At 48.6% G+C, this 27872-nt stretch overlaps 1 protein-coding gene across 3 annotated transcripts in view; it reads right to left on the minus strand.

Annotated features, from left to right (window-relative positions):
* Rab37 (RAB37, member RAS oncogene family) overlaps window positions 1–25930 on the minus strand; it is a 66792-nt gene extending 40862 nt beyond the window's left edge. Inside the window, exons 1-2 of one of the 3 annotated variants that reach the window (XM_060386429.1) lie at window positions 25698–25930; window positions 20072–20635 (exon numbers count right to left, since the gene is read on the minus strand). In XM_060386429.1, the coding sequence (XP_060242412.1) occupies window positions 20072–20266 (195 nt within the window). In that variant the 5' untranslated portion in view covers window positions 20267–20635; window positions 25698–25930. Of the gene's footprint in view, window positions 1–20071; window positions 20652–25697 lie in introns of those variants that run through there. The other 2 variants (XM_060386431.1, XM_060386430.1) reach the window with 2 other exon arrangements.
* Window positions 25931–27872: the final 1942 nt, after the last annotated feature.

Raw genomic sequence — 27872 nt, forward strand, 5'->3', positions numbered from 1 at the left:
GGCTGGCAGAGCAAACTCCTGACCGTGGTCCTCATGGAAGCATTTCGATGCTTTGCAAGTTGGGCTGTGATCGCTGGAGTCAGTCTCTATGTCTACTTGATTTGTCAAACTGAAGCTAGGGTCTGGTGACCGCTGGGGAGGTGGAAGAGTGGGGGAAGGGAGGCAACCCCAGGAGGCTGAAAGGGTAACGTATTACAGTTGCAGGTTCGCATGTGCCTTGTCTCGGCCGTTTCCTGCTGCTCAAGAGCTCTGCTCAGGACTGTTTGGGTAGACGGCCAGCACCTTTATAGCAAGACAGCGAATCTGGGTGTGTGCTGCTGGGGTCTGAGTGAGGGTGGCATTTACCACCCTGTATGGGTTCCAGGAAAACACATCCTGTTAGAATTGGCTCCAGGATGCCACAGTGCTCAGCTCTGGCCAAGTGCGTGCTTATTCATAGCCTCATCCAAAGTTGCTGGGGTTTCCCTCCTTTGGCTTTTTAATTATTAATGTTTAAAGATTCCAGTTGATGTAAACTGGGAGGAGACTAGAGAGATGAATCAGTGGTTATTAACACTTGCTGCTCTTGCAGAGGACCTGGGTTCAGTTCCCAGCATCCACAGCAAGGCTCACAACAGCCTGCAAATTCCTGACTGTGGTCCTAATGGAAGCATCAGAATGGCTAAGATCAAAAACTCAAGTGACAACACATGCTGGAGAGGATGTGGAGAAAGGGGAACCCTCCTCCACTGCTGGTGGGAATGTAAACTTGTACAACCACTTTGGAAATCAATCTGGCACTTTCTCAGAAAATTAGGAATAGTGCTACCTCAAGATCCAACTATATAACTCCTAGGCATATATCCAAAATATGCTCAAGTAAACAACAAGGACATTTGCTTAACCATGTTCATAGCAGCTTTATTCATAAAAGCCAACAATCTGGAAACAACCCAGATGTCCCTCAACTGAGGAATGGAATCAGAATTTGTAATACATTTACACAATAGAACAATACTCGGCAATTAAAAACAAGGAAGTCATGAAATTTGCAGACAAATGGTGGGATCTAGAAAAGATCATCCTGAGTGAGGTATCCCAGAAGCAGAAAGACATAGATGGTATATACTCACTTACAAGTGGATAGTAGACATATAATATAGGATAAACATACTAAAATCTGTGCACCCAAAGAAGGAGGACCCTGGGTAAGATGATCAATCCTCATTCAGAAAGGCAAAGAGGATGGACATTGGAAGAGGGAGAAAACAGGGAATAGGACAGGAGCCTACCACAGAGGGCCTCTGAAAAACTCTACCCAGCACGGTATCGAAGCAGATACTGAGACTCATATCCAAACTTTGGGCAGAGTGCAGGGAATCTTATGAAAGAAGGGGGAGATAGAAAGACCTGAAGGGTCAGGAGCTCCACAAGGAGACCAACAGAACTAAAAAATCTGGCACAGGGGTCTTTCCTGAGACTGATACTGTAACTAAGGATCATGCATGGAGATAACCTAGAACCCCTGCACAGATATAGTCCATGACAGCTCAGTGTCCAAGTGGGTTCCCTAGGAAGGGGAACAGGGACTGTCTCTGGTAGGAACTCAGTGTCTGACTCTTTGATGACTTCCCGCTGGGGGGTGGAGCCTTGCCAAGCCACAGAGGAGACAATGCAGCCAGTCCTGATAAGACCTGATAGGCTAGGGTCAGATGAAAGGGGAGGAGGACCACTACTATCAGTGGACTGGGGGAAGGGCATGGGGGGGAGGAGGGAGGAAGGGCAGGGTTGGGAGGGGATGAAGAAGGGGGCTACAGCTGGGATACAAAGTAAATAAATTGTAGTAAATAAAAATAAAGGAATAAAATTTAAAAATTTCTAGCTTGTACTGATGTGCTAATAAGTTTTTTTTGCTGATAAGTTTTTAAAGATCTATTTTTATTCATTTATGTGTGTGTGTGTGTGTGCACGCACACATGTGTACAGATACCTGCACAGACCGGAAGAGGGTGTTGGATGCCGTGGAGCTGGAGTTACGAGTGGTTGTGAGCCACAACGTGAGCACTGGGAACTGAACCTGGGACCTTTGCCAGAGCAGCCAGAGCCCCTGCTGCTGAGCCATCACCCCAGCCTCTCTCCTGATGTTTTAAATGTAGTGTTAAGGCCTTTCATTTTCTTTTCACTATGCCGAGAGGTGGGCCCATATTTTTCCTGTGTGAACTGTGTATACGTTGTGTTTTCTTGTGTTCTAGTTTCTCTAACATGAAGCAAAATTCTAGCTACTTATGAAGCAATGTGACCAAGCTTCTTCTTCACTCTTGTTTTCCCTCCCGTTACTGTGACCTACTTCCTCCCACTAGTGTCCGAATCTCCTTTTTTCCACCTCTGAACAATGCCATTACAGTGTGACCCCAGCAAAGGATGAACCTATGAGTGAGTTCAGAGCCCTAAGTCCCAGCTACTTCTCCAAAGCCTGTTAGCAGGCAACCAAACCCCCATAAGTTCGTAAAATTACGGGGTACATTTCATACTTAAACCCTAGTGAATTCTTAATTTGGCAGCATTTTATTTACTTATCTCACGTATATATGTATGAGAACCCCCACGCATGTGTGTGCACCAGGTGAATGCCTGGTGCCCAAGGAGGACAGAAGAGAATATCACATTCTTTAGAACTGGCGTTTCAGGTGTTGGGGGCATGTGTGGGGTGCTGGGAACTGAACCCGGTCCTCAGGGGGAAAAGCAGCCAGAGTCTTAACCTCAAGCCAGCTCCCTAGATCTTGATGACATATTTTTAAAAATCACAGACTTTATGTAGATTCCTTTCAAATAATTCAGTTTTACTTCTGTGGAAAGAACAGTCCTGTTTACATTATTATTTCATTGGTTAATATTGTTTTAAACATTAATAGTTGTGTGTGTGTGTGTGTGTGTGTGTGTGTGTGTGTGTAAATCAGGGACAGCCTGTGAGAGTCTGCTTTCTCCTACCATGTGGACTCAAGGGATCATTTGAACTCAAGTCCTGAGACTTGGTGCCTTCACCTACTGAGCCATCCCTTCAGCCTCCACATCTTTTCTGTTTATACTTTTCATGTATTTTTATACGGGGGAAGTCATTCAGCGACATCATTCTCATTACCGTGTCTCACTGGTGTAATGAATGTGGGCCCCTGACTCTGACTAAGCAGGTGCCTCTGTGGGGACAGCAGCAGCAAGGGCCTCCCCGAGAAGATCTCCCCACAGCAAGTACGGAGCCCTCTGCATGGATTCAGTCTTTCACCAAGAGACTGAAGGGCGTTGGTTAATATAATGGGTTGGGTAAGTGGAGGGTTAGTTGAAAGTTGATATTAAACTTTATTTTTTTTAATAAAAGAAAGAACCCCAGGCTCACAAGATACTTCCTAAGCAGGCTGTGGATGCTGGTTAACTAGCAAGATGCTTGCCTTGTACGCACGAGGACCTGAGTTTGATCCACAGAAGCCATTCACAAAGCCGAGTGTGGTGGCCTGTGCCCACCAACCTTGTGCTGGTGAGGCAGTCAGGCAGGCAGACCCCGGAGGCTCACCAGCTGGGAAGCCTTAGCCTGCTCTGCAAGTTCCAGGCTAGTGGGAGACCTTGTCTCAAAAGAAAAAGGCAGACGGGGAGATGGCTCAGTCGTCAGAGAGCTTGCCACGTACGTCATCATGAGGACTGGATTTGAAACTCGCCTTCACACTACCTGGGTGTGGCAGCTGGCTTGTGATTTCACCCTCAGAGGGCGGAGACAGGGGCTCCCCAGAGCAAGCTGGCTAACGGACAAGCCGTATTGGTGAGCTGTGGGTTGGGCGAAGACCCCCACCACAGTGAGTAAGGTGAGGAATGATTGATTGAAATGATTCCTGATTTGTCAAACTCGGGCTCCATGTGCACACTCTACAGGCGTGCCTCACCCCCCACACACACTGCACACACCACACAAACGTTAAAAACGGGAAACAAGGTGGATGATATCTGAGGAATGGCATCCAAGGTTGTCCTCTGACTGACACACACTTTCCCAAGAAACAACCGTAGTACTTACACACCAACATCTATTTTTCTGTATAATTTCCCATACAGTAGCTGCTACTCTGTGAAGGGCTGGTCCTTACTCACGGATGAGGGTTGGCAGCCATTGATCCGGTCCTCACCGTTCCCTAGATGTGGCTTCTCTTCTCGTCCCAGCTTGCGTGGGGACTAGCCTCCCTCTGTAACAGCATGATCTGGTGGCTTTGTAGTTGATCATTATTTTGTTCCCTGACGTCTGCTTGCTGTCTTTTATGAGTAGACACTCACCACAAAATGACGTTCATAACCTCACCTAAAAAAATTATTTCCTGGAAGGCTCAGGTGGCTCAGTTGGTAAAAATTATTTCCTGATTGGCTAAATAAAAGGCTTACTCCTGGTCAGGGCAGAAAGAAGGTTCGAGGGCTTTGAGGACAGAAGGATCCCAGGAGACCGGACAGACACTGGAGCGAGGAAGGCGCAGAGCAGCCATGGGTTAGCTTGGAGAGAAGCACACGGCCAGATTGGCGTGGATGGAGGAAAGCCACCCAGATGAGGAGAATAAGCAATTATTTATGGAATTATGGATGGGAAGTATCCCAGATGGAAATTATTAAAGTAGATGGAATGGGATGGGGGCTGGGAGATAATGAGGTAGCCTAATGGGTAATATCTGCCCAGCCCCAGGTAAAATAAGGTTATTCTAATATCTTTCAGGTGCCTGTGTCTTTTATTGGTTTGATTGTGGGTTGGCTAATACCGCCATAATAACTACAGGGCTAATAATGAACATTACTAGCTCATACTTTTAAATTATCTACAACACCCCTTGACAGCCTCAAAGAGCAGACCACCTGTTTCGTCTGAATGCTGACTAAGGATGTCACTCATGTGGACTCCATGAAAAGGGCCCTTCAGTCAGTCAGTCTTCTCTTGGCTCAGCGTATGTCTATTCCCCAATACACACGGTTCCCTGTGACCTCATCCCCATGTCCCTTTTCGGTCCTCAGGGTTTGCAGTTCTTGCTTCATGGAATGGTGACTTGTTTATTTGTCTTGGTATGTCTAAGGAGGGGCTTAGAGGTAAGGCCAGGAAAGAAGGCCCCAGGTGGCCAGACATGTGGAAGAGACAAGGGGAACCCTGTGTGGCAGAAACTGCAGAGAGGGACAAAGACTTCAGTGTGACAGATCCTAGAATCAAAATTCAGGCCTGTGGAAAGTATGGAGTCTCCATTTGCCCCTCCCTCCTCACCCACCTATGTTCTGTGCCCCAAACCCAGCTACCTCTAATCCCGTCGTCTGCTAGCTTTGTGTGTGTGTGTGTGTGTGTGCTATGTTTGTGTGTATTCTCATGTGTGTGGATATTTTTTGAGGCCAGAGGTTACCCTCAGCTGCCATTCCTCAGGCATATTCCACATTATTTGTTTGTTTATTTATTTATTTACTTATTTACTTTCAGAAAAGTCTTTCGCTGGTCTAGAACTTGCCAATTAGATGAGGCTGTCTGGCTATTGAGCCCTAGGGGTCTGCTTGGCTCTGCATCCTTGGTGCTGGGATTATAAGCATATGCCACCACACCAGGGATTTAATTCGGGCTTTATGTCAATCACACAGCATGACACTACGTGCCTGCATCCTGCTGGGGAATGGGGCATTACATGCACCAATGTTGACACACAGTCCATCGTTCACATGTTTGTCTTCCATGCAGGAATGGGCTTGTATAAGGCAGCCCGAGGGCCCCTCACTGGCTACCCTTTCAGCGTGTAAGTGAGCAAAGAAGCCAGAGGACTCTGCATAGGCGACCTATGCGATGAGCTGGCAGCTCTCAGTAGCGCTTCTTATTTTCATAGTATTTGTTGCCAATGAGCCAATGGCTGGTTGTGCTTTAACATTATTTAAGGATCTGGTTATTGGCTAGCCGTTTGGCAAGCGGTCACGTCTTTCATTGCTGGTGTTGCCACAAAGAATGCTGCCTTCTCTTTAGGAGGCTGAAGGTCTGCCCTGTTGTGGATAGAAACATGTTTTTGTTGTGGTCCTGGGTGTGGGGTGTGGGACTGACTCAGATGGTCCACAGAAGCAGACTAATATCCCCCTGCGGACTCTGAGAGGAGCTCTCTGCCAGCTGCAGAGTTTAAAATCTGAGGGCTCAGGAGACAGAATAAACACCAGAGCCCAGAAAGGAGATGAGAAAAGGAACAAGGCCACTCCTGGTCTCCCTTGATGCTCCTGGTTGCTGTTGTGAAACAAGAAGGTGGAGATCTCCTGAAATGAGGATTGGCCTGGCTCCAAGGAACCTGACGACCCTAACCAGCAGGAAGCAGCTAAGAAAGAACTGCACCCCCTCTCCCACTAACCCTTTCTCTCTCCTAACTGGGAAATTGGGGTGGAGTAAGGAGAAAAATATGTAAGAAATGTAAATAAAACAGTTTTTTAAAAGTATGCCAACACTGCCCGCCTGAGTGTGGTGTGTGTGTGTGTGCATGTGTGTGTGCGTGCATGCTAGGATTACAGGTGTATGCCATGCTTGGATTTTCATAGAGATTCTGGGAATCAGAACTCAGCTCCTCTTCTTTGCATGGCAAGCACTGTACCAGCTGAGCCATGTCTCCAGCCACCTAGGCTGAGGGGACGCTGGGGAGAAAGAAGCTGTAGACCACATCTGTGGTGTGAGGCAGTGCCCGCTGCCTCCCGCTGCCTTTCTGCTTGCTGGTCATCGGAAGGAGCTGCACAGCTCATACACTTTACTCATTCCGAGAGTCCACAGGGCCTCCCTTACCAGCAACAAGCCACAAAAGCAGAACGAGGAGCTCCGTCATCTTAGAAATATCTCACTGTCTGGAAGGTGGCCAGCGGTGATGGTAGAGAAGTTTAATCATTAGGCTCAGTGAGACATGGAAGTCGAGAGGGGAGGAAGAGCGAGGGAGATGCCCCCAGGCCACAGAGCTGGTGTCTGTGAAACCTAGTGTCTGGCTTGATTTCCTGTAAAGACGTGGCTAAGAAGCCCCTTCCGTCTTGGGCAATGATTTCCAAGACACCCTGTAGATGTGCAAAGTGATGGATAGTACAGAACCCATGTACTTCCATGTTTTTTTCTATTCATGTATGGGTACATACAAATAACAAGATTTAATGTGTAGATTAAACACATAACATCAGTAGCAAAACAGAACAATTATAACAATGTACTATAAGGAATTCCGTGAAGGAAGATTCTCTCTCAAAATATCTCATTTCCTCATTATGTAATAGTAAAGTTTTATTCATTCATTTATTTATTTTTTAGAGAGCCCTCCTCTTCTTTGTTTTGTACATTTAGTGTTTTGATCATTTATGCGCTGTGAGGGATTTCTTTTCTGGTCCCATCTATTTGGTGTTCTGTAAGCTTCTTATATGTTTATAGGCGCCTCTTTCTTTAGGTCGGGGAAGTTTTCCTCCATGCCCTGCCTCTTCTTTAAAAAATACTTTAATTTTATTTGTGTGTGTTTGGGGGGGGGTGGTTATGTGTATTTGTGAAAGCCGAAAAAGGGTGTTACACCCTCTGGAGCTGAAATTACAGGCAGTGGCAACCCAGCTGACATAGGTGCTGAAACCCAAGCTTGGGGTCTCTGGAAATTCCAGATGCGGCCTTAACCTCTGAGCCATTTCTCTAACCCCATGTGTTCATTTTGGGGGGGAACGTGGTCTCACTATTTAGCCCTGGCTGAGCTGGAACTTCCTGTGCAGAGACCAGGTTGGCCCCAGATTTGCAGCAGTGATTGCCCTGCCTCGGCCTCCCGAATGCTGGGATTGCTGGCCTGCGCTGCCGCACTTGGACCTGAAATACTTAGAGCCAACAGTGCCGCTTGCAACTCTTCTTCATTTTCATTTTCCAAACGGCATAAATGGTGTTAATGATAGCGGCTCCTTCTATTGTAACAGCTCCCTCTAAGAGCGAGTAATACAAGCCTGCTGCTAGTCTGTTGCCACCCTTGAATCAGCTGTTGACTTCTTCCTCTGTCTCGCCATAGTCACTCATCCCACTTAAGCTTCATGAAGCCAGGCCCACCTGCCCCTTTTATCATCGGCCTACAACATCACACTTTCTGTTTCCCGTGACCCGGCTCTGCAACTAGCCCGTCCCTTGCCAGTAAACACCACTGTTGACACAGCTATACCTAGGAGGGGAGAGCTGTCCACTCTTGTGCCATCTGACCCAAAGCAGAAGATGACCACTTCCCGGTTACTCAAGGCACACCGTGAGTGGTATGAGGCCAACAGAGGGGAAATACACCCTCAGGAGCAGCCCAGACTCACTGGGCAGACTCAGATGCAGACCTGTCAGGGGTTCTCACAATCTAAAATTACCGAGGCTTTCAAGATGGCAGCCGGAGAGCATAAAATGAGTTCAGGCCCTGTGAAGCACACATTACACACTCACGAAGCTAGTTTTGCTTAGTAGGCCTTTGCCCTTACTTCCCATGCTTCATGTGGCTGCTCAGATCCTAAGCCCTCTTTGGTCCCAAAGAGAGACACGATTCCTTCATTGCTGCTTGAGCCGCCACACTTCCTGAGTGCTAATCCTCTGCCTCAAAGTGACCTCTCCTCACTTGGCAGCTGGATCATCTGTGTCTGTCTGGGAAGCTTCAATTCCAATGAGAGGATGAGGTCTGCCTTCACAGCCCATTGAGAAGCTCCATTTATAGGGTCAGACCAGCGCATTCCCAAGACTGGTCATAATGACCCAAACCCTGTTATTCAGTCATAACTGTTACCACATGTGGGACACCACCAGTCCAGGCCAGGCTGAATGGTAAAAGTTCATTTCTTTTTCAGCCTCTGCTCACTACAGATTTAAGAACATTGAGCCTCAGCCTCACCCAGGGTTACCACAGGGCCATCTGTTGCTTTGAAATGGCTAGCCCTCATCTGGTAGCACCTCTCAACCTGCCACCTACTCCTTCTTCTCCCTCTCTTTGAGACTGGGTCTCATGTAGCCCTGGCTGGCCTGGAACTCACTATGAAACCAGTCTGGCATGGGACTTGCAGAGATATTTGCCTGCTTCTGCCTACCAAGCGCTGGCATTAAAGGCCTACTCCAACACAGCCAGCAGCCCCTTTCCCATTCTTGATTATTAGGGCTGGGGTGAAACTCGAGGAAAAGCATGTAGCCAGGCTATCTATTGGCCACAGTGACTGGGTCAGTGATGGGCATGTGACTGTTTCAGCCTCCACATGATTGGTTCAGGGATGGACTTGTGACCATTTCAGTCTCCAGTGAGCCTCATGTCTTAGTTGATTGACTCTGGTTGCTGTGATGCTAAGAGTCAGGAGCTTTTGAGGATCATATGACTTTATGAGGAACTACCCACCTGTGAATCCAGGTAAGTCACAGCAAAGCATGAAGAGAAGGGGAGGAGAGAGGGAGAGAAGAAAGGGAAAGGGGGGAGAAGGAGGGTGAGGGAGAGGAGTGGAAGAGAGGGAAGAAAAGAAGGAGGAGAGAGGGAGGATGGGGGAAAGAAGGGGAGGAAAGGTATGGAAAGAGGTAGAAGGGGAAAGGGAGGGGGAGGGAGAGGAAAAGGAGGGAGGGAGAAGAGAGACAGACAGACAGACAGACAGACACACACACACACAGAGAAAGAGAGAGAGAGAGAGCATCAAGCTAGCACTAGGCTGTTGGATTATTTTCCTTGCTTAAGCCAGTCTGAGCTGGGTTCCTCACTAGCAAGCAGAAGGGTCCTGACCACAGGCCTTCCTCATTATAGCCTGTAATAACGTCGGTGCCACCCCACGCTCCACGCTGTGAGATGATTGTTGTGGACCGCACTGCAAACGGCTGAAGGGCTCCTCGAGTGGCATGACCTTGGACGTACAGTCAGCTAAGGGCCAAGGCAGGACAAAAGCCTGGGTTTACTGTCATCATAAATGACTTCTCTCTTTTTGCCTTCCACTCTAGCGAGCAGAAGAGAGCATGCTGATGGACCAGTGGAAGATGGATGGGGATGGCTGAGCCAGGGCATGCTCAGAGCAGGTGGTGGGGAAGACAGGACAAACACAGGACAGGCAGTGCTGGAGACCCATGGTGGAGAGGGTGGGATGCTCAGAGATTCCACCTTGTGGGTTCTTTTGAGTGTGTGGTGCTGGACCGGGCTGTTTGGAGGAGACCTGATTCAGGGCCTGGAGGAGGGGGTCCTCACGTTCACATGGTCTCAGCCTCCATTGTTCACATGCTTCTCCTCTTGAGTGGAGCTGTCCTCACGAAGAGCCAGGGCCCTGGCATCTTCTAATTTGTCTGGAACTTTTCAGCTCATATATCTGGGGATGTGGGGTGAGGTGCCTGCTTCACGTGAGCATGCTGGGACACAGATCTTTGCTCCAGGAATAGCTTGGATGCTTGCTGAGAACTTTTTCCTTTTCTAGATATGAGCTTGATGGGGTCCTTGATCTGGGGGACCCAAAGTCATTCTGACCTTCAGGGGTAAGAGCTTATCCTGGATCTGTGGGGGTTTCCATTTATCTATCTATCTATCTTTCTATCTATCTATCTATCTATCTATCTATCTATCTATCTATCTATCTATCCATTCATTCACATGGCTGCGTGCACGCATGCACTTTACAGTCCACATGTGAAGTCAGAGGACAGCTTTCAGGAATCAGTTCTCTCTTTCCACTCAGGTCATACTTGGTGACAAGCACCCAGACCTTTATAGCCTCTGAAACCAGCCATTTAGCCAAGCCCTAGAGCTAGGTTTCAGAGAGCAGCACTCGTTTGGCCTTCCCCAAAACTAACATATGCTATATAAGACTCAAGTTATTGACCTTCAAGGAGTCCTCACAGCAGCCAGGGTCCATGTACCCTGTGGCCTGAAGTCATGTGGCCCAAGTCACCTCTCTGACCTGCAAACCTGCTGGACTCGGCTCCCTGGGGGTGGAAGTGGGGGCTCTCGACTCCGCAACTTTATTGAATCAATTTTCAAGATCCCCAACCAGAAATGGCAAATACTCAGGAGTGAGGGTCATGGTGGGTGTAAGGAAAGGGCCTCACCATTACTTTGTTTTTTTTCCCCCCTCTTTCATGGTTCCCAAGCCCTGAAAGGCCTTCAGTTCCCTAAGGCCTTGGCATTGGCACTGGAGGACATGAAGGCAGGGAAACGTAATGACAAGTCTGGGTATGACGGATGGCGGTCTCTGAAAGCAAGCATCCCTTTCTCCCACTACCCCCCTCTGGCAACCAGGTCATATCCAGGGCATTCTCCAGCTCTAAGGCAAGTTCCTGAGGAGATGATGGGAAATGTAGATGTGGAAAGACCGGACTGCCTGCCTGATTAAAGTCACAGCCAGGCACAGCTGACGGAGGCAGCAGTCAGGTGGGTACAGGGGCTGTAGATTGAGACCAGCCTCCTGTAGAGGAGAGAGTGGCTACACCCTACCATTCTGGCAGCGATATACTCTGAATCCTGCAGGCACCTTTCCCTAGCAAATGATCTCTTGCTTATGAGATGGCAGCCTGGTATTTAGGATAATACAGGAACCATGAGAGTCTGAGTAGTAAAAACCTGCTCAGAGAGACAGAGCAAAGCTAATTCTGTGGAGATGGTTCAGCGGGCAGAGAGCTTGCCTGTCAAGCACCCAAACCCGAGTCCGAACCCCGGGACTCACGTGAATCTGGGCACAGCAGCACACATCTGTAATCTCAGCGCTCCTGCAGTGGAAATGGAGGTGGAGGCAGGCAGGGGTGAAGAGCAAAGAGAGCCAGTCTCAGATGAGGTGGAATGTGAGGCCTGCCATCAGGAGTCGTGTTCTTCCCTCCACCCGTGTGCATGTGGTGTACACCCCCCATCACACACTCATACACAAAGATTAAGGGGGGAAAACCACTGACAACTGACCCTCTGAAGGCCATACATTGCACTGCTGTTCATACCCCAAAGCAATGACAACAGGCGACCGTCTTGACGAAGCCCCTGTCCCCTCCCGACTCTATTCCCCGACTCTTCCTTGTATTTGAACTTAGACATCTTAGTGTCTGTAAGATGAGATCAAGTAGGATGACTGTAGATTTAATGAGTTCACACATACGAGCGCTGGGAGCAGTCCGCACGCTGTAGAAGGGCCTGCCATGGAAGTGTCTGCCATAATTATTAGAGTTTCCAAAAGCCAGCTGCGGCCTTCAGCGTGTAACTCTGCTTTTCCCCATCTGGTCTCCATTTTCCCAGCTGTGATACGGAACTAATAATGACAGCTACCCAAAAGGCGTGTGGTAAAAAAGTGTCAGAGTGTATATTAAAAAAAAAAAAAAAACTGTGAGCTGTAAATTGCTTCACAGATGACACGTGTGTTTTAAAAATCATTTTTATTAATAATTATGGGTTCTGCTAGGTCCCTCTAGACTACTGTGAAGAGATGATTTGGACACTTCTCGGTTCAAAAATAAACATATTAGTCAAGGGGACCCCAGAGAAGGATGAAGAACACATGTATGAAGGTCTGCAGGGGCCTCAGAGAAGGATGAAGGTTTACAACTGTGCTCAAGAGGGGAGGGGTGTGGGGACCTTGCCTCACTGATAACCGATTTGCAGCCCAGCTTCATTCCCTTGCAGAGGTTTTGTGATTTCACAGTGTGAGTGTGGGGGCCTCTGGCAGAGGCAGGCAGGGCCCACTAGTCCTGGGGTACTTCTCTGACCCGATAGATGTGCTTGTTAAAAAAAAAAAAAACAACAAACAAACCCCAAATGCTAGGGTGTGTCGTGGGAGCAAAATTTAAATTGAGGAACAACAAAGAAGAGGAAGTGAGAGGTTTGCTTTTAAAAAGCCGGAAACAGCTGGATGTGTGCAGGCACACACCTGTCATCGTAGCCCTTGAGAAACTGAGGCAGGAGGATAGTGGAGCCCACACAGGGCTACCTAGACAGATTCTGTCTCTGAAAGAACAAAAAATCCCCAGTCCCCAAACAACCAGGAAGCTCAGAGCACATGCACATTGTCACTAGTGTATAATTTATGAGAGAGGCGTGTGCATATGTATGTATGCTTGCATATTTGTGTATATGTGTCTGTGTCTCTATGAGTGTGATACACGTGTGCCTGCTCTCATGCATGCATGGCGACCTGGCTTCAGACACCTAGAAGTGCACCAGTGGTGAAGCCCAGGTTGTTAAATAACTCCCTTATGATCCTACGTAAATCTGTCTGCCAATAACTAGACATTCACGTAAGACAGGAGGGCACGGGCTTGGGTTTCAGGGAAGCAGGAAGTATTGACTGGCAGAGTTCCATCTCCCTAGCTGGCTGATTTGAATTGTGCCCTGTAGGACCTCCTGGCCTCCAGGAGCCAGCTGAAGTCTGCTGATTGGTCACTTAGAGGCCAAGACTCCAGATCTGTTGTTTGCCGCTGGCCTGCAGCTCTCTCACTTGGACTAGAAGATCTCTGGTTGGTGGATGGGAGGATGGCCCGGTGCTGGCCTCTGCTAGGAAACAGTGTCCCTCAGCACTGCACAGCTTAACGAAGAGCTGCGATCCCCACAGTCACCTGCATCCCCGGGGACTTGTGTGTCTTGCTGGAGATGGGTGAAGGAGGAAGCGAACATTGGGATAAATTTAGTGCCTCTGCAAGTATCCAGCTCCACAGTGGCCCAGCCTGGTACTCACCTTTGTTTACAGTCACCTCCGCTGGAGTCCAGCGTGGTAGTGAGTTTTCCAAATGTGTCTGGACTCTCTTCCCCTGAGCAGCTTCCCTTTAATTTGGAGTCCCCAGGGCCTTTTGTGGAAAAAGTCAGAGACCTGCTAGGTTCTCAGAGTGCAAATCACCATGCACACACATGCAAATACACCTGTACCGTGTGTACACAAGTGCATGCCTGCAGACATGCACAAACACACAAGTGTACACACAGAAGCACAGCCTTTTCCTACAGACCAGCTCACAAGAGAAAACAGTGCCCCAGACTAGCAAGTCTCAGATGTTTTCTCTCAAGATAACCTGGAGACTTCAAATTAAAGGGGCTGGGTTCTCAAAGGATGAAAATCAGTGGTGGTGGGGAGGGCATTGGAAAAGCCATTAATGCTGGACCAGGTCACAGTCATTTCCTGTCAAAATTATCTCAAGAAGCAAGCCAGTGCCTCTCCCCAAGCCGGCTGCCTGCTCTGGGAACTGGGCAGGGCCAGTTCCTCAGCCCAGGGAGTCCCAGATGGCTCCAGATTAGCAGTGATGTAACCCACACTTCCTTTATTTATCCAGAGTGCCTGGGAGAGGAAATCAAGCAAATGGAAACATTAGACAGCCAGGAGCTAACTTTCCTTGGCTTTCCAGCTTGTTCTTGAGTTGAGGTCAAAAATCTGGCAAGAACTGGAGCTGTTCCCTCCAGTTAAAAGTAATTATCTCCCCCCCCCCCAACAGAGCATGCGTTTTCCTGTGGATTTGGGTCCTTTGACCATAACATCATGTTCAATTTACATTGTTTAATTGACAAAGATGCCTTTGAGGGATAAAGGATCTTTGGAGGAAAACAGGCTAGTGGGTCCAGTCTTCCACTGGTCACTTTGCCTAGTAACTTGCAGTGGGGGTGGGTACAGAGAGGAACAATCCTGCATTGTGCAGCCTTCCCTAGGACCCATGGGCGACGGCTCAGTGGCGGGGGAAGGCTGTCTGGCATGTGGGATTCTGTCTGTCTTAGATGCTGACTTTGTGTTTGAGCCAGAGTCTCACTGTGGAGTCCAGGCTGGCCTAGGATTAGAGTCTTCTGCCTCAGTCTTCCAAGTACTGGGCTAACAGATGTGCAGCCATGACACCCTGCCTTAGATGTTAACCTTAATCAGAGGCTGTTAAGGGCAAGGGGACATTCCAAACTTGTGTCAGAAGCGGCCATTTCTTCCCGGGTTATCCCACTACAGCTCTCGAGACTTTATTAGTGCATTTGAGACAATCTATACAATCTTGAGGCAAATTGTGTGTATGAGAGAAAGAGAGAGAGAGAGAGAGAAAGTGAGTGAGTGAGTGGGTGGGTGATGAGTCTAATGTTGACCGTTGTCCTCTATCATGCTTTGTTATTGTTGTTGTTCTTGAACCTGGAGCTCACTGGTTTGGCCAGTAAACCCCATGACTGCCTCCCCAGAGCTGAGTACAAGCACACACCTGTGTCTGGGTTATATATAGAAGCTGGGGATTGAACTCAGGTCCTTATGCAAGCACTACGTAGTGCTCCATAGTGCTTCCTTACACTTTGGAATGCTTGATATGAATGAATAGAGAGAGATGTGTGGCATACTGTGGGATGTAATCATCATAAAGCGAGAGCAGAGATAGATGGGAATTCAAGAGAGGACGGGGTGCTGGCTGAGGGCCCCCATCCCCCTTTACCACCCACTGGAGGAGGTCCCACAGCAGACTCAGACCCTTCGCCCTTATCCTCTGCTAATTTCATTCAAAGACCAAACAAAGACCAAGCCTAGGACAAATGAACAGCCGAGGCATTCGCCCTCCTTGTCTCCCTGAGAGGCAGGGAGGAGGCTAACTTCAGCTTGGTAATTAATCGCCTGACCCTCCTGGGACAAGCGTAGCGTGAGTAAGCAGGAGCTGCCGTCCCAGTGTCCCGCCTCGTCTGGGCCCAAAGCTCCACCCTTTCTGTGCCTAGACCTCGAGGTCTGGGCTGGAACCGCAAGGCTGCAACCCAAGAGCTGCTCTGAGCCCCTCCCTGCCGTCGTTGAGACAGTGACGTGGGTGCCAGAAGGGACTGAGTGTGGTCTGAGAAAAGTGCAACACGGCTGTCCACATGCTTTAAATTATTCAGCTGCATCAAATATTCAGATTTGTGAGAACAACAGAAACTCTATTTAAAAACCCCAAGGGTTTGGTGGATGAACGGAGACTGCCCCAGCAGTTCCCAGCACCAGAGCCCCACTCTACTAGTGACTGTGTCCCTGCGGTCCAGGCTGCCCGAAGCTCAGGTGGAAACCCCAGCCCCGGAAGTGAACGTTGATGGGGTTGAGCAGGTCTCACACTCCACCTCCCTGAGAAAAGGGACAGTCCCACTGCGGGGGGGCTGGAGCTGGATGTTGGCACGGAAGTCATACTCTCTGCCTGGGTGGCTCATGAGAGCTATTCCCCTGGGATTGTGTGTGTGTGTGTGTGTGTGTGTGTGTGTGTGTGCGCGCGCGCGCATGTGTGGTTTCTGAGTTTCAGGGTGTGAAACTGCTGCTTTCTCGCAAAGCATCACTTCAGGTGGGAACTGAATGTCACAACCATTGAACTTGCCTTAAAGCCCAACCCAAGATATGCGCTTTAACAGCAGCTGCTGTTTACTGACTGCGTCCAATATCACCAAGGTCACACCCTTGCTTAGCATTATGCTGTCTGATATCTGAACTCAAAACACAGTAAGCCAGATAGTAGTTGATAGCTTAGAAAGACAAGTGTGTGTGTGTGTGTGTGTGTGTGTGTGTGTGTGTGTCTGTGTGTGTGTGGTGGAGCTAAGGACAGAGGATAATGATATATACATATAAAGATGTCTCCACAAAACCTACTTGCTTGTGTTCTAACTGAAAATTAATAAAAAGTAAGTAAGAAGGGAGAGATATGTAAGGCTTATGGCTGCAGCTAAAAGTCAAATGAGGGACAGAGGGAGCTCAAGCCAGGGGTCTCTCTCTCCATCATGCTGCACACTTGCTTGTTGGAAAGCTCCCAGGCCACCTCTGCAGCCTGGCCACTCTTACCAAACATTGGAGGATACTTCTTCCTCTGAAGGTTGATCTCTGGGAGCTGAGGAGGGAGCGCTGTGAGGGAGGGAAGGGGGATTGAGGTGAGGGAGGGGTATGGGGGGGAGATGAGGGTGCTTTCTGGGAGGTGGAAGGGTTCTACTTCTCCGTCTAGGAGCTGGTGCACAGCTCCGCTGCCTCCTTGGTAACCCACCAGGTAGCACACCAGAGATTCAAGATCTTTGCTATATTTCTGCAAAAAGTTTATTTAAAAAACCATAGCATCCTGACTAGGGGTCTGGAGAGATGGTTCAGGGGTGAAGAGCACTGGCTGCTCTTTCAGAGCACCCAGGTTTGAGTCCCAGCACCCACATGGTGGTTTACAAGCAGCTGTAACTTCAGTTCCAGGGGATCCTATGTCTTTCTGGTCACCATGTGCACTAAACATACATGCACTATGGATTGTGCATATACATACGTGCAGATAAAAAATTATACACATGTAATTAAAATAAATAAACTTTTAAACCAAAGTTGAATCAACTAACCAAACATAACCCTTTAACTGGACACACTGCTATTTGCCTACACTCCCAGAACATGGGTCTTGAGTTCAAGGTCAGCCTCTGACACATAGTGAGATAGGGTCAGCCTGGGCTACATGAGAACCTGTCTTGAAAAACAAAACAGGCCAGGCAGTGCTGGCCCACATCTTTAATCCCAGCACTCAGAACTCAGAGGCAGGCAGAGCTCTGAGTTCAAGGACAGCCTGGTCTACTATGAGTCTAGTACAGCCAGGGCTACACAGTGAAACCCTGTCTAGAAAAACAACAATAACAAATCCCCCCAAAACAAAACAGGACCTAGCATGATGATACACACCTTAATCTTAGCACCCTGGAGGCGGAGACAGGCAGAGCTCTGTGGCGGCCAGCCATGTTTATGTAATGAGCTCAGTGGGCGAGGTTCTTGCCGCGCAAATACAAAGACCCAAGTTTTGATCTTAAGTACTCACATCAAGAGCCACACCTGGAAGTCCATGGCCTTAATTTTAGCACCAGGAGGTGGAGACAGGAGTATCCCAGCGGCTCACCGACCAGCCAGTGTACCCCACTGCTGAGTTCCTGAGTCAGCGGGAGATGCTGTCTCAGAAAGCGAGATGGAACACAATAGAAGACACTGGACACCATCCAACGGTCTCCACACTCACATGCTCAGGTACTCAAACATATAGGCGCACGCCTCACCACCAGTGCTGTGCAGAAAACCTGCCTCTCGCGGCTAGTACGGTCTAATGAGTCAACAGGAATTTCTTAGACTCCGGTATATCACAAAGTTAAAAACAACCCCACTGTGTTCATGCCCTGACCTTTTGCAAAGGGTTTAGCAGGTGGATCACAATAGTAATAAAATAATGATAATAATAATTGTTCACGTGAAAGGATAAAATAATTCTGAGAGGAGGCTGTCAGCACCATGCAATAAGATATTTCCCTGCACACACACACACACACACACACACACACACACACACACACGTCACTGCATTGAGTGCTGCGTATGTTCAAGTTAAACTCCTGTCAAGATGCTTACAACCACACTGAAAAGATCAGGCATTCACTATAGTAAATGGACACTTGTTTTCAGGCAGAATGGGACCTGTTAGAATAAGATCACTCTCCTTCTGCTGATCAATAAGCCCAAAGGAAGCGAAGGTTTTCATGCGTAGATGAGAGTAGCAGGAAGGACTATACCTGATCGATAATTTGAAAACCGTGAGTTCCCAGTCTTAAATCTTTCAACAGTGAGTATTTATATCTATCATGCTTTAATATTGGAGGAACCCTGCAGGGTACAGGGGACCCTGTAATCCCATCACTCAGTGAGGCAAAGGCCAGCCAAGGCTACACAGAGAAACCCTGTGCCTAGAGAGGTGGCTCAGTGGTAAGAAGCACCAGCTGCTCCTCCAGAGGACTGGGGTCCTGTATCCAGCACCCATGTGGTGGTTTGCCACCATCTGTAACTCCAGTTCCAGGGATTTGATGCCCTGTTCTGGACTCTGCCAGCACTGCAGGCCCATGGCACATGGACTTCCCTGTAGACAAAACACCCATGCATATAAAGTAGAAATAAGTAAGTCTTTTTCAATAGCAGAGAAACACATATACTTATCATATTTAGTCACCAGGCTGGTTTGCCGTTGGACGTGTCGTTACAGTCCCCCATTTCCATGTGTTTTACAGGGGGCTACACACAGTCTCCAAGAACGCAGACCCTATTCTGGTTTGCCCCACACCCTCAGACTTCTTCCCTGGGCTTTGAATGTTCAGAGAGTTGGAGGGAAAGGGCACCCAGGCTTCTCAAACTCATTCACGCGCGCCCCCACTGGTGGATTTTCTGTCATTTGGATCAGAAGTAGCCAGTAGGGCACAAGGCGTGCTTCTGAAACTTAGATGCCCAAGTTTTCCCCCTGGGATCTTGTTAAAATGCAGCATCATTCAGCAGGTCTGAGCCGCCACTTCCTAACAGGCTCCCAGGTGACACTGGAGCTGCTGGCCCAGGGGCCACGCTCGGCTGAGAGGTTCTGAAGGGTACGGCGAACAGAGGTTTGGCTTGGACTCACGGTCCCTGACTTTTAGTCACTTTGCCTCTCTGAACTTTAATTTTAAGACAGAGAAAGACAAATTGGGTTATTTCAAGGGTCGCATCTATAGAACTCTGTGTGGAGGGGTAGGGTACAGCTACTTTGAATACAGCAATTTGTCTGCAATTTGAACACTAATCCCACTCTCTCTCTCTGCCTCTCTCTCTCTCTCTCTCTCTCTCTCTCTCTCTCTCACACACACACACACACACACACACACACACACAGGGGCTCTTGGCTTGATATAGCCAAGACTGACCTGGAACTCGCTACATAGCCCAAGTTGGTCTTGAACTCATGTACCATCCGCCTCCTGCTAGGATTACAGGAGTGCACCTCATTCCCAGCTACTGATCACCGCTATCTATGACTGCATGGGCCAGGTGGACCACCGCCCCCAGATTATATGGAGCTGGAGATTACAGACTCACCAGGGAGGAGAAACGCAGCCTCCCACGAGGCTTAGGGAGAGCTCGTGCCACAGGATTCCAAGTGGCAGGAGAAAGGGAGAAGGATAGAGATGTGTGTGGGGAGGAGAGGGTTAACTGTATGAATGAAAGCAGCACCCGATAATTTGGGCCTCTGGAGGCGGCCCCTCCCCCAGCGCGCACGTATTTTTGAGCATCAAACAGCATCACACAGAAGGGCTTTGCCCAGGATCACAGACACCAGCTAGTTTCTCCTTTTTAAGTCCCGCAGCAAAAGTCAGGGGAGCAGAGAGAAGTTGAGGTGGGCGCCCGGAGGAGAATTTACCTTATGTAGGACATGCTCGCTGAAGTGAGGGCCAGCTCCGCCCTGGTAGGAGTCCGGTCTCTGCAGATCCATGTCCAGCTCAGGCCAACTGCTCCCAGCTTTCCCAGCGCTCTGCGTCAGCGCTCCTAGCAGCACAGCCCGGGGCTCTGCGGGGCGCGGCAAGCTCTGGTCCGAGCACCCCGGGGCGGGGGGCATCCGTGATCAGCACTGGACAGCTCCTAAGGCAGCCTGGGAAGGTACCCACCGGCTTCTGCCCCCGAGATTCCAGAGTTCAGCAGGAGAAACTCGGTAGTGCATCCGGGACCAGAGTTCTGAGATACTCAGCCAGGGATCACCTGTCTTGTGACTCCAGGATGCTGGGAGCGACGCAAGATGTTGAGGCCAGCTGAAGGATATAGGTGCGCATCGCATTCCGGGGTGTTAGCTGCACTGATGCGTCCTGCGGACGCTGTGGTCCCGGAGCTCCGGGTTCCCCGTCCTCAGTGACCCAGCGGCTCCCTCACCGCTCAACTCGGCTCTCTTTGCCTGCGCCTGCCGTGCTGGGGCCGCTTTTCCCTTTGGTCTCTAGAGAGGAGATAAATAACTGGCCTGAGGCTAGTAGAGGCTGACAGAAAGTGGGCGCTGAGATCTTTGAAATAGGCAGACTTCTGCTCAGCTGAGGGAGACAACACAGACCCTCTCAAGACCTATGACCCCAAAGTTAAGAAACTCAGGAGAGGCAGGCTGGTAAGGGCACAGGATCCGGAATTCTGACCTCAACTTTGACAGTTGTAACATTGGGCCAGACACTTAAAGTTTCTTAAAGGGTTGGCGGGGGTGGGGGGTGGAGGTGGAAGAGTGGAGGTGGGGGGTGGGGTGGGGCTTGCTGGAGCTATAGCTCAGTGGCACAGTGCTTGCTTAACGTGTGCAAGGCCCAGAGTTCTGATCCCGGTACTGCAAAATAGAGAGATGATTGTAATGCCTACGTTGTTGTGATATATCATAGGTGTTTATATATATATATATCACATACACATGTATATATACATATATGGCACATATATGTGTGGATATATGTAAACATATATATATGAGACAGAGTTTCCTTGTGTAATAGCCCTGGCTCTCCTGGAGTTGCTTTGTAGGCAAGGTTGGCCTAGAAATCACAGAGATACCCCTGCCTCTGTCTCCCAAGCACTGGGATTAAATGTGTGCACTTATATACGTTTTCAAAAAGACTTATTTTGCTGGGTGTGGTGGCACATGCCTTTAATTCCAGTACTCAGAAGGCAGAGGTAGAGGTGGGCAGAGCTCTGTGAGTTCCAGGCCAGCCTGGGCTACGTGGTGAGACAGTGTCTCAAAAACAAAACTGAAATACCCCCAAAATATTTTATTTTATTTATGTGTGCGTGTGTGCATGTGTGTGTGTGTACACACGGTGGAGGTGCCTCCAGAAGGCCCTCTGAGTTACAAGCAGTTGTGAGATGCTGGCTGTGGGAACTCCAGCCCTCTGCAAAAGCAGCAAGCACTGTTAACTGCTGAGCCACCTGTCCAGCCCTGGCTCTGAAGATTTAGTGGGTTAACTCACAGGCCTGGAACAGTGCCCGGAATATACTCAGAGCTTAGTAAATGCAAGTAGTATACTCTCTGGGTGAGGAGACAGCTCTGGCGTCTGCCTCTAAACACTACAGGAGGTCTCGGCCAGGACATTTGACTGTTGGCATTCATTCCATTTAATGATAAGACCCTCAGTTGTTTGTCTGAGAAAATCTGAATAGATTCTAAGTTCACAATTACCTCAAAATATGGTGTTACTCTCTCCTGCTAGCGTACTTTCTGATGAGATGCTTGCTGAAACCATTTGCTCTTGTCCCCGTGTGAGGGCCAATTTTCCCTCCTTCAGTCTTTCAAGATCTTTTTGCCCTTGGGTTTCATGTGGAAATGATACGACTTGGTGTCAGGTTTTAAATTTTTATTCTGGAAGTGTGGAAAGACGGCTCTGTGATTAAGAGTGTAAATCTGTGTTGGGCAGTTCACAACCTCCCGTGACTCTGGCTCACAACTTGACGCCCTCTTCTGGCTGCCGTGGGCTCTGCACTCAATGTGCGCATATGTATATACACATAATTAAACATAATAAAAAAATCTTTTTATCTGTAGCTGTTTTGCTGTTTAAGATCTGTGGTTTGGTTTCTGTTACTACTCTTTGAAAATTCTCAGCAGCCGGGACCTCACAGATTTTTTCAGCTTTGTTTTCTCTCTATTCTCCTGGCCTTCCAGCCACATGTACGCTATAGCACTGGAAATTATCGCACGGTTCTCAACTTTTCTATTAGTTTTATTTTCATCTTTGTGTTTTCACTGGGGGGAGGGGCATCTGTGTTTCCATGTGGGACCTTTGAACTGGCCTGTCTCCAAGCTTATCGTTTCTTTCTTCAGGCATGTCTAGCCTTCCTGCCAAGCCCACTGAGGTCATTGCTGATACACCTTTAGAAAATATTTACTTTAAAAATTTACGTGTGTATATGCGTGCCTGGATAAGTTTATGAGAATTACATGCAGGCAGGAGCCCTTGAAGGCCAGAAGTAGGTATCGGACCCCTGAAATCAGATTTACAGGTAGTTGTGAGCCACTGTGGGTGCTGGGAACCGAGCCAGGTCCCCTGCAAGAGCAGTGAGTGCTCTTAACCACTGAGCCATCTCCTTGGCCCCTCTGTTACACTTAACCATCTCTCTGCTTATATCATCCACACGTTGCCACACCTTTCTTCTTTATTAATGATAGCCCTGAATGCATTATATTAAATAAGTCCATAACATTAAAACCCTTCCAGCATTTTTTCCTCTCTCTTGACATGGGGCTTCCCTAAGTCACTGTACTCATAGGGTATGACCCTGCATCTCACGGTCTTTCCAGCTGCTCCCACCATTCTTATGTTAGAACCTCAGCAGTTCAGCGATGGTGGGGATCCTCCAGTGAAATCCTAGTCTGTGAGTCTGCGCTGCTGGCCCGTGGCAGTCACACTCATGTTGGTCCACATCCAGTCTCTAGGGCTCTTCCTTAGCCTCTGCAGTTAACTTGTGCTCAGTGGGGGCAGATGACAGCTGTCTCTGCAGGTTCCGGGGCAGCAGCTTACCCCCAAACCCAACTCCCTGATGGGCCAAGAAATGTTATTGATTTTCAGTTTGTCCAACTTTTTCTAGATGACCATCTGGGAATGACAATTTCCAGCTTTTTATCTGTCAGCACTAAAACCCTAGTTTAGAATTGAAGTATTATCTTTCTTGGAGGGGAAAAGGACCCAAATATTTGAATCATCAGTCTCTGCTTCCAGATCTTTTGAAAACTTTTAAAATTAAAATGTTTATTTTCAAAGACAAGTTATTCTTTAAATTGTTGTATTTGGGTCTGTCTCTTTTTGAGAGCGGAGGCCACTTCACAGCAAACATGGTTACCCACCCACTGGCCCTAATTCTGTTCATTTTATTTGTATTTTTGTTGTATGATTTGGGTCTTTCTTCCCCTCCCCTCTTTTTATTTTCTTTTTAGACAAGGAAGGGTTCTTTAGACAAGGCCCAGGTTAGCCTCTAATTCATTATCAGCCCTTTGAATATTGGGTCTATGGGTGTGGCCTGGCTATTTTTGTTTACTCTATATTATAATCCATGTCCATTCTCTTTGACCTTTTTCTCCTTGCTCTGGAATGTTCCATTTAGGGAGGAAAGAATGATTTCATCTTGCGCTTCCATCATCAGGGGAAGTCAAGGCAGGAACCTGGAAGCAGAGACCCAAACAGAGACCATGGAAGAACAGTGTTCACTAGCTTGCTGCCTTGGCTTGTTCAGCTACCTTCATTGTCATCATCATCATCATCATCATCATCATCATCATCATCATCATGGTTTTTGAGACAGGTTTTCTCTGTGTAGTCCTGACTGTCCTGGAACTAACTCTGTAGATGAGGCTGGCCACCTACTCACAGATTTCTGCCTTCCTCTGCCTCCTGAGTGCTAGGATTAAAGGCGTGTTCTACCATTGTGAGTGCACACACACACACACACACACACACACACACACGCTACAGAGATAGCTGGAATTCGAACCTCTCCATTACCAGAATACTATTTTGATCTAAAGTGAAGAGTAAGCAGCAGGTGCATTTTGGGTCATTAAGGAATTGTGTCTAGGCTACACTGATAAACGTGAGGCTGAGTCCAATGGTCAAGGTTTATGGAAAACTCCACAATGAACACCACGAGGCTTTGATGCTGCAGAAGGCTGTGTCTGTGGGAGGTGGGATGGCTTTCCACCTCAGAGTTCTGGCATTGTCTCTTCCTTCTGGGAGAACTTGTCCAGGTCCCAGGGTTAAATACCATAATAGTGAGGGCTGGGCTATAGGGGGCAGCCTCCCCCAACCCAGCCTGTCCTCCCTGGTTAGGAATGGAATTTATAGGTTGTGTTGACCCAGAGAAAACAATGGTGCTGGCTCCTTCCTGGGAGCCTTGAGAGGCTCATTCTTCATCCATCCATTCATCCCTAGCCAGGCCTGAGCCATCGCTCAGGGTACACAGACAAAAGAGCCGCAGTTCCTGCCTCTGACAGGCTGGCAGTGTGCTCTGTGCGACTGACAGGTTCAGCTACCCATACCACGTGACAAGGGCCATACTGGCTCGTGAAGGGGACAGTATAGGGTAAGTGGCTACAACTCAAAAGTTGGACCCAGCAGACACAAGTTTCCGTCTTGACGCTTATCGCGTGTGTGGCTTGATTTGCTCTCTCACCCTGCACATATTCACCTGGCTCCTTTATGGGGTTGTTGTGGACGTTAACTGAAGGATGCATAGAACTTGGCACAGTGTCAGGCCCATTACGTGTGCTCCATCTGGGCATTGTGGCTGGGAACAGTGCGGACTGCCTGTGCCAGAAGACTGGGACAAGGAGGGAGGTGACAAGTCAAAGAATGGCTCACCCAGGAATGGTCCCCTAGCATCGCTCTGCCTCCTTAGAAAGGCCCCAAATGAGCCAGGCGTGGCACACATCTGTAGTCCTAGCACTTAGGAGGTTAAGGCGGGACAGTCATGAGTTGGAAGTTAACCTGAGCTATATAGACAGGGGCCCTGTCTCAAAGGAGAGAGTGAAAGACACAGAGAGAGACAAAGAGACAGACAGACAGGAGAGAAGAGAGAGACACAAATACCGGAGAGGAGAGGAGAGAGAGAGAGATGAGGCCACTTAGGTAACTCTCCAGGACACAGGCTGTCACACGGCTCCCCTTTGTCCTCCTCCTTTAGCTCGTGCTTTTGGAAGAATCAAGGATGAATAATGAATGAACCATGTACCGTGGCAACCAAGGCGCCAGGCTCTTTAGCCTGTTTAATTGATCTCATTTAATCTCACCCAGCAACCTCCCGGTGGAGGAGATACCATCCCCAGTTCAGAGCTGTGAAAAGTGAGACCTGGAGACAGTGAGCGCCCCCAAGTTCACCCAGATGGAGGACAGAGCGTAGGCAGCCCCCAGCCATGCTGACCCAGGCAGAACCGCCCCCCACCATCCTGCTGCTGCTTTCCTGTAGAAGCAAGAACCACACCCAGTTCAGACTATCAAAATTTATCCAGAGCATTTACCTCCAGAGTTGAAAAAAATTACCTGTACAGGGACTTTTGTTGGCTTTTAATTCTGTCCTTTGCTGCTTGGTCAGGGTCAGAGGACACACTTCTCTGGAGCAGTACAGGAAGCATCTAAAGGCTCCATCACACGTCACATCTCCTACAACACTCTCTCTGAACACAGCCCCATGGCCTGGACCCCATGAGCCTGAGGTCCTTCCACAGCCCTTGGCACCTCAGCTTTCTCCTCTCTCCCAGGGAGACGCTGAACATTCAGAAGGTTCCTCTAGAGTGTGAAACCCTTTGTGACTCACTGCCGCCCCCTAGTGGACATTTGTTTTCAGCAGGTGACTTTAATACTGAGAACGGATAAACTCACAGCACCTGAGAAGGGAGTTCATCAGCTGTCCAGAGCACACCTGACAAACAAACCAAAAGCTTACTTGCAGCCTTTTAAAGTCGCCGTTCCTGCCCCTTTCCGTACTGTGTGGCGAAGCCTTTCTTTGTGCCTGAGGAACGTACCCCTAGGAAAGAGCCTGGTGGAAGGACACAAGTTCCCTTTACTGAGTACATTTTAGCAATCCATTCCACAGCATGGTGACTACAGGTCCTGGGAATGCTCCATCCTGGAAAGCTTAGGGCTGGAGTGGTCCTCTGACTTCATGTGTGCGCTGAAGCGTGCCCCACCTCCTGTCCCCAAGCTTAGTAAAATGGAATAAATATTTTTAAAATAAAAATGTTTCCTCAGTTGGGAAAAGTTGTCTGTGGCTGCCCAATTTCCCTGATTTGCATGTCGTCTGTTGGGGAGGAATCCGTTCTTTAAGCGTCGACTTGACTGATGATGATACAGGCAATGTCCCTCCACAGCCAGCAGCAGCTGTCAGAGAACAGGGCAGAACACCTTATCAAGGGAGGCATCATGTTTTGGAAGCTCTTTCTTTGTGGAAGTCCCACCTCACTTGGCTATGGCCCTTTCCCTGCAGCCTCGCCCACCCGGCCTACCACCGAACAGGGATCCGTGGATTTCACTTCAGGCATTTTACAAAAAGAGACAGAAGTTCCTCCCAGGTCCTCCGGGTATCTGTCCCTACCCTGAGGTGTACAATTGAGCAGGAAGACTGGGGTAGGGGTGGTGGTGGTGGGGGGGTGGGAGCGGGGATGGAAGGATGACTTAATTCTTCTGTCCAAGAGAGTCTCATTTATTCATTCGTCAGCTAGTTTTTCTTTAAGATGGAACTCAAGGTGCATCAAGTTGGACTTGGCTGTCGTTGAACTAAATTGAATTCTGGCACATTTATCACTCGAACATAAATGGTGTTCTCTCACTCATTATTTCATTCCTATGCAGTAGGAACACAGAAATCCTGAGAGGCCAAGAGCTTCTGGTGAGCTGCTTTAACTGTGTCCTGCCTCCATATTCATGGCTCCCTTGTTTTCTTAGACAGTTTTGCTGCATCTAATTGGTTCCCTAAAGTGCGTTTTTAAACTTTAGTTGCTTTTATCTGTCTTTTTTAAAATATTGTTTTGAGAGAGGGTCTCTTCTGTGTAGCCCTGGCTGTCCTAAAACTTACTCTGTAGGTGGCTGGGCTCAAACCCACAGAGATCCACCTGCTTCTACCTCCTGAGTGCTGGGATTAAAGGCATGTGCCACCACTCAGCTGCTTTTCTTTGTGTTTTTAATTCTTATGTATTATTGTTGGTTTTTCAAGACAGGGTTTCTCTGTGTAGCCCTGGCTGTCCTGAAATTTGCTCTGTAGACCAGCATGGCCTTGGACTCAGAGATCCACCTGCTTCTGCCTCCCCAGTGCTAGAATTAAAGGTGTGAGCCACCATTGTCAGGCTAAGATTTTTTTATTTTTATTTATGTGTTTTGGGGGAGGGGTGAGTACCTGTCACACGTAAGTTCAGGTGCCCTTGGAGTCCGGAAGGGGGCATTTGATCTCCTGGAGCTGGAATTACAGGCACCCCCTGAACTGCCCGACTTGGATGCTGGGAACCAAACTGTTTTGCAGAGTATTACTCACTCTCAATTGCTGGTTGCTTTTCTCTTTTGAAACAGGGTCTCAGTCTGTAGCCCAGGTGGGCCTCAAACCCACTGCAATCCTCCCACCTCAGCTCTCCGGGTGCTGGGATTACAGGCAAGAGCTACCATGCTTGACTTCATTGGTTTTCTGGCTTAAGATCATTCCATAGAGTCTTGCGTTTTGGCACGTTG

This window comes from Meriones unguiculatus, chromosome 7 (assembly GCF_030254825.1).
Source record: "Meriones unguiculatus strain TT.TT164.6M chromosome 7, Bangor_MerUng_6.1, whole genome shotgun sequence".
Lineage (NCBI taxonomy): Eukaryota > Metazoa > Chordata > Mammalia > Rodentia > Muridae > Meriones > Meriones unguiculatus.